This window comes from Cottoperca gobio, unplaced genomic scaffold, assembly GCF_900634415.1.
Source record: "Cottoperca gobio unplaced genomic scaffold, fCotGob3.1 fCotGob3_170arrow_ctg1, whole genome shotgun sequence".
Lineage (NCBI taxonomy): Eukaryota > Metazoa > Chordata > Actinopteri > Perciformes > Bovichtidae > Cottoperca > Cottoperca gobio.
In genome coordinates, this window is record NW_021166819.1 from 44,391 (window position 1) to 51,893 (window position 7,503).

General features: G+C 38.6%; 1 protein-coding gene across 1 annotated transcript; it reads right to left on the reverse strand.

Moving 5' to 3' along the window:
• Positions 1-251: 251 nt before the first annotated feature.
• Positions 252-7,503, reverse strand: LOC115004693 (ensconsin-like). Its single transcript, XM_029426373.1, has 4 exons — positions 7,146-7,503; positions 6,106-6,189; positions 1,567-1,734; positions 252-328 (listed from the first exon to the last, which is right to left on the reverse strand). The coding sequence occupies exons 1-4, from the start codon at positions 7,180-7,182 to the stop codon at positions 252-254; spliced, it is 366 nt and encodes a 121-aa protein (XP_029282233.1). The 5' UTR covers positions 7,183-7,503.

Consider the following 7,503-nt stretch of genomic DNA (forward strand, 5'->3'; position numbering starts at 1 on the left):
TTTCCTTCCGTTTAACACACTTAACTACAGTGATTGTGTGTTGGGTTCTGCCAAAGTGCAGGTGACCTACACTCAGCCCTGTGTGTGAGGACTCCAGCTGCTGCTCTGCTAACATGCCGCTAACGTGTCGCTAACGTGCCGCTAACGTGCTGCTAACGTGCCGTTAACATGCCGCTAACGTGCCGCTAACGTGCTGCTAACGTGCCGCTAACGTGCCGCTAACGTGCCACTAACGTGCCGTTAACGTGCCGCTAACGTGCCGCTAACGCTACGTCTGCTGCGTAAACAGGGTGTGAAGCCGCTGCTGCTGTAAGCGGGTTCTGGTATTCTACAGGACAATATGAGCTGGTGTGTGAAGAATTCCAACAGTTCAGCAAAGAAGCCTCTTCACAGATAGCAATGTGTCACTATATCCCCCCCGACTATTTCCCTACTCCCTTTTTGACCCCCCAATGCTTGAAAAGCTGGTCCTCCAGTGAGCGTACTTCCAGGAGCTGTGTGACGTCTGATAAATGTGCTGAAGACGGCACGTTTGAATAACCGCTACTAGTGTAACACACCCAAACGGTCACATTGCATTGTGGGTAATGTAGGATCCAGGTTTTGACAAAGAAGAAGAAGAATTCATGGAATAAAAAAGATGATATCTCCGGTTCTGCTGCATCGACTTTATGGAAAGAAGAAATTAAAAAGACATTTTGCAGAATAAAACCATTAAATTCCATTTATATTAAATGATTAAAGAGCTAAGAGCGAGAGATAATAGAGCCCATACTGAATACTCTTCTCTTGCCTTTTAGTAAGAGATACTGAGATATGATGTATTGAGACGCTTCTTAGCGACGACGTCGGGGGTTAACTCAGTGTCTGTGTACGGGGGCTTTTAAGTCTGCTGCAGAAAACCAGCCAAACATTTCATGTTTCAATTCAACGCTCACAATTGGTCGGCAGACAGAAAGTCATTGGAGCTCCTGCATTAATTACTTGCTTTTCCCTTAAACTCGGGTTCAGCCCAACAACAGCTGGACTCGGGAATGGATCAGCGGCAGAGCTCAGAAACAGAAAAAGGAGAAGATGCGTTTCATCCTGTAATAAAAGCGTCTTAGTTTAAGTTTGTGGTGAGATGAAGCAGACGCAGAGGAACACATACGTCTTCAGAGGACGATGTAGACGCAGGTCATGATGCATTCATGTCTCTTTTTTAAATCATGTATATATGAGCTGCCATATCTGATCATAATGTTATTATATGATGATATCATGTAAACTTTTAACAACAAATCAAACAAATTGTGATTAGAATAAATAAGATTTAAGATTTAGATTTATAGATTTTCTTTAATGGAACATCATTTATATTATTTTAATGTTATATCACAAATATTTCCCTAATAAAGATATATATATACACTGTATATTCATATCTGAAAAACATGTGTATTAATATTGTGATATTGCTTTTAACCATATCATCCAGCCTACAGTCACATAAACCCCCACAAACATATAAGTATAATAACAAAAATCTTCTAACGTGCAGTGAATGCATCATTAGTGTGCGGTGACCTCTGACCTTCTCTGCCTCTTGCTGCTGCCGTCTCTTCTCCCCGGCTGCCACCCGGCGCTGCTGCTCCTTCCTCTTCTGCACGTCCATCTTCCTCCCTCGCTCCTCGGCGCTGCGATCCAGCTGCTGCTGCGCACGGCGGGTCTTATCCCGCAGCACCTCGGAAATCTCTAAACACACAAGTGCCAGAGGCCAAAGTACGTTTATTATTACGTTTTACTGGAACTTTATTAAGTATTTTCTTCTTTGGGGAGACTTTCTACTCTTTGTAAAATAAATATTATATGGAAATATTGTCCTTGTTACTCCACTAAACTAAAATAAGCTGGTCGGACGCATGAAGTAATAAAAGGTGTTAAAAGTAGATTTCAAGCATCAAACGACTGAATCACAAGTGCAGTCAGGATTTCATGTTCTTAAAAGTCCTAATATTTATTTGTTCTTTTATTTATTCGTATCCCAAAGTATTTTATTACTACGAAGCATCATCTTTGATTTGTTGAATTGTTGTTTATCCCTCTTCTTCGCGGGGTGACACAGTTATAATATTGTACACTGATTGTTTGTATACTGAAAAGTAAAAAATTGCAAGTCATAAAAAAAAGACAGGACTCGCCCTAAAGCCTTTATCGTGTCAGTATTGTGGTGTAGTGGTGCGTATTCCTAAACAAATCTTCAATTAAATTAGCACACACCAGTTGACACACAGTGAGCTGCGAGTGCAGATTCAACATGAGATAAATATGTTGAGTGTATTTCACTGATGATACTGATTTACTTTTTACAGAATGTGATATGTTTCCTTCTTGTCACGATCCGGTTTGTCATTTTTTACTAAAGTAAAGGATCTGAATACTTCATCCTCCACAGCCAAGTACACACCCACCCACAGATTGAGTGTGTGTGTTGGTGACAGATGACCAGGACAGACCACGCAGAGCTCCACCAGCTGGAGAGTTACTCACTCCTCCTGTCTTCTTTCCTCACGTCGCTCTTTTGCTAAATGCAGCCAAGAGCCTTGAGACAGGTGAGAGCAAAAGCTTCCTGCAGGTCGTACATATGTTTTATATTCATGGTGGAAGAAGCATTCAGATCCTTTACACTGTTCAAAGTCCTGCATTCAAAACCTATATGTGATGTTCCTGCTGCATTAATGTGTGTGTTACATGTTCCTGCTGCATTAATGTGTGTGTTACATGTTCCTGCTGCATTAATGTGTGTGTTACATGTTCCTGTTACATTAATGTGTGTGTTACATGTTCCTGTTACATTAATGTGTGTGTTACATGTTCCTACATAATGTGTTACATGTCTGTACATTAATGGTGTGTTACATGTTCCTGTTACATTAATGTGTGTGTTACATGTTCCTGTTACATTAATGTGTGTGTTACATGTTCCTGTTACATTAATGTGTGTGTTACATGTTCCTGTTACATTAATGTGTGTTACATGTTCCTGCTACATTAATGTGTGTGTTACATGTTCCTGTTGCATTAATGTGTGTGTTACATGTTCCTGCTTGCATTAATGTGTGTGTTACATGTTCCTGCTGCATTAATGTGTGTGTTACATGTTCCTGTTACATTAATGTGTGTGTTACATGTTCCTGTTACATTAATGTGTGTGTTACATGTTCCTGTTACATTAATGTGTGTTACATGTTCCTGTTACATTAATGTGTGTTACATGTTCCTGCTGCATTAATGTGTGTGTTACATGTTCCTGTTACATTAATGTGTGTGTTACATGTTCCTGTTACATTAATGTGTGTGTTACATGTTCCTGTTACATTAATGTGTGTGTTACATGTTCCTGTTGCATTAATGTGTGTTACATGTTCCTGTTACATTAATGTGTGTGTTACATGTTCCTGTTACATTAATGTGTGTGTTACATGTTCCTGTTACATTAATGTGTGTGTTACATGTTCCTGTTACATTAATGTGTGTTACATGTTCCTGCTACATTAATGTGTGTGTTACATGTTCCTGCTGCATTAATGTGTGTGTTACATGTTCCTGCTGCATTAATGTGTGTGTTACATGTTCCCTGTTGCATTAATGTGTGTGTTACATGTTCCTGTTACATTAATGTGTGTGTTACATGTTCCTGTTACATTAATGTGTGTGTTACATGTTCCTGTTACATTAATGTGTGTGTTACATGTTCCTGTTACATTAATGTGTGTGTTACATGTTCCTGTTACATTAATGTGTGTGTTACATGTTCCTGTTACATTAATGTGTGTGTTACATGTTCCTGTTACATTAATGTGTGTGTTACATGTTCCTGCTACATTAATGTGTGTGTTACATGTTCCTGTTACATTAATGTGTGTGTTACATGTTCCTGCTGCATTAATGTGTGTGTTACATGTTCCTGTTACATTAATGTGTGTGTTACATGTTCCTGCTGCATTAATGTGTGTGTTACATGTTCCCTGTTGCATTAATGTGTGTGTTACATGTTCCTGTTACATTAATGTGTGTGTTACATGTTCCTGCTGCATTAATGTGTGTGTTACATGTTCCTGTTACATTAATGTGTGTGTTACATGTTCCTGTTACATTAATGTGTGTGTTACATGTTCCTGTTACATTAATGTGTGTGTTACATGTTCCTGTTACATTAATGTGTGTGTTACATGTTCCTGTTACATTAATGTGTGTGTTACATGTTCCTGTTACATTAATGTGTGTGTTACATGTTCCTGTTACATTAATGTGTGTGTTACATGTTCCTGCTGCATTAATGTGTGTGTTACATGTCCCTGTTGCATTAATGTGTGTGTTACACGTTCCTGTTACATTAATGTGTGTGTTACATGTTCCTGTTACATTAATGTGTGTGTTACATGTTCCTGTTACATTAATGTGTGTGTTACATGTTCCTGTTACATTAATGTGTGTGTTACATGTTCCTGTTACATTAATGTGTGTGTTACATGTTCCCTGTTGCATTAATGTGTGTGTTACATGTTCCTGTTACATTAATGTGTGTGTTACATGTTCCTGTTACATTAATGTGTGTGTTACATGTTCCTGTTACATTAATGTGTGTGTTACATGTTCCCTGTTGCATTAATGTGTGTGTTACATGTTCCTGTTACATTAATGTGTGTGTTACATGTTCCTGTTACATTAATGTGTGTGTTACATGTTCCTGTTGCATTAATGTGTGTGTTACATGTTCCTGTTGCATTAATGTGTGTGTTACATGTTCCTGTTGCATTAATGTGTGTGTTACATGTTCCCTGTTGCATTAATGTGTGTGTTACATGTTCCTGTTACATTAATGTGTGTGTTACATGTTCCTGTTACATTAATGTGTGTGTTACATGTTCCTGTTACATTAATGTGTGTGTTACATGTTCCTGTTACATTAATGTGTGTGTTACATGTTCCTGTTACATTAATGTGTGTGTTACATGTTCCTGTTACATTAATGTGTGTGTTACATGTTCCTGTTGCATTAATGTGTGTGTTACATGTTCCTGTTACATTAATGTGTGTGTTACATGTTCCTGTTACATTAATGTGTGTGTTACATGTTCCTGTTACATTAATGTGTGTGTTACATTAATGTGTGTTACATGTTCCTGCTGCATTAATGTGTGTGTTACATTAATGTGTGTGTTACATTAATGTGTGTGTTACATTAATGTGTGTGTTACATTAATGTGTGTGTTACATGTTCCTGCTGCATTAATGTGTGTGTTACATTAATGTGTGTGTTACATGTTCCTGCTGCATTAATGTGTGTGTTACATTAATGTGTGTGTACATGTTCCTGTTACATTAATGTGTTACATTAATGTGTGTGTTACATGTTCCTCCTGCAGATGTTTCCCTCCTTTACATCTGTTGGTAGTTTAATCTACACGCTGCATCAGATTCTATAAGATCATATTTTTGTATCCTTATCTCTAAAAAGTCAACCTTTCATGAGTTCCTCAGAAAAACAGTTTCCAGCTTTGTGACATCATCTTCCAGCTGATCAAGAGGCTTTTTAAACACTTTATTTATCTGAAGGAGGGTCTTCTCATAAAGGAAACTTCATCACAGACATTCATCTGGAGATACCTGGTTTTCACTGTCATCTGTAAAGTAACTAAAGCTGTCAGTCAAATGTAGTTCAGTAAAAAGTACAATATGTCATGACTCTGAGATGTAGTAAAGTAGAAGTATAAGTTGTATAAAATGGAAATACTCAAGTACAAGTACCTCAAATGTTTACTTCAGTGCAGTACTTGTATTGTTTTGTCTGTGAATTTGATGTCAGACGAGTAAAGATTCAAGTTCATTTGTCATTTCAAAGGCAAAAAATATGGTTAAATTACACATTAATTAAATCTCCGGGGCATAAAACATTACAACAATAACAAATATTATACAGCATAATTAGAGGTAATTCAAACACTACATGCACTTACAGCATTGTCACTTGGTCTGTGTTTTCTTCATCTTGATTCTGTCATATTTTCATTTTGTCCATAATAAAGAAGCAAATCAAAGTGTGACATGTGGTTTGAAGTTTACCTGTCGTGCTGTTGTGACTGGATGGTGATCGAGCAGGAGATGCATTCCTACTGGAAATCAGCGGTGCAGGAGGAGGGGCCAGCGCTGTGTTTTTAGAGGGACAGTCAGACATGATTCCTGCTCTGCTGTAAAGCTGGAGCCGTGAACGTGACTCCATTTGTCTATGGCGTCCAAATGCTATAAATGTCAGCCCTTGGGGTCAGGTGTGCTGTCAACGCAGGACCCCAGAGTGTAACCCTGTTATGTTTCAGCATCTATGCACACACACTTACACACAGAGGACATGCTCTAAACACATAAACACACATGCAGTTATTAATAGATATGCAAATACATGCAAATCTGAGCTAAGTCCCAATTGTTTAATCTTCACTCAAAATTACATCACATGCAAAATAAATCAGCTGAATCACATTTTTCGAGGCCGTATGAAGCTGACAAAGAGCTGCTGCATTATTGACAGAACATGGCTGATTTAGAGAACATCCATAAGAACATTTAGCAGTCAGTCAGTGGAGGAAATGAGAACATATATTGTTGGCTATTTAAAAATACATTTGAATCCATAAAATGACAATACAAGCAAACACATTCCCATTAGGAATACACTGCATATTATAGAATACTCCGCAGACATCACTTATTTGTATATTATTCAGAAAGGCTACTACGTACAGTATCAAATGCAGCAATCATTTATATATTTTGGCATGTATTACACATTTAAATACTGCAATAGGATTTTCAAAAGCTACATGCACACAACATGTACTGCAGTAACAAATACAATGCAAATCAAAACCTCTACGATGCAAATATATTAATTATATTTCCCGATGCATTGCCAAAAAAACTGCCTTTCCCATTGTAGTGATGACATCTTCCCTTAAGGAGTAAACTGCGGTAAACATTGCTGCATATCCCATAAATCTGGATTGTTGCAGTCTTACAAAGAGCTGGCAGGGTGTGAATCTGTGTCCTGGACATGCAACGGGAATACAATGAATGTATAATATGAAATGAGAGTATGTCTTCCTCACCTGTCATCTCAGGGCAGCTTGGAGCCACTTCAGTCATGTCAAACGTCGTCGAGTGTTTTCATCAGAGGGAGCGACAGGAGCCAGAGAGCCGCTGTAAGCCACACAGGAGACCGCCGGTGCAGCGCAATGACTCAGGGAAACAGACAGAGGGAATATGATGGGGAGCCGACGGTAGAGGGGCGGTGAGGGGGGGGGGGGAGAACCGTATGCCTCAGAGCTAGCTTAGATGTAACCTGAGAGGGTGTAGCTCAATGTTGTCTTCACTGAACTAGTTTAATGTTGCAAAGACTGTGTCACGTTTAAAAGGTTCAATCAATGGCGGAAAAACAAACGTGTGGGTCTACTTTCTCACCTACCT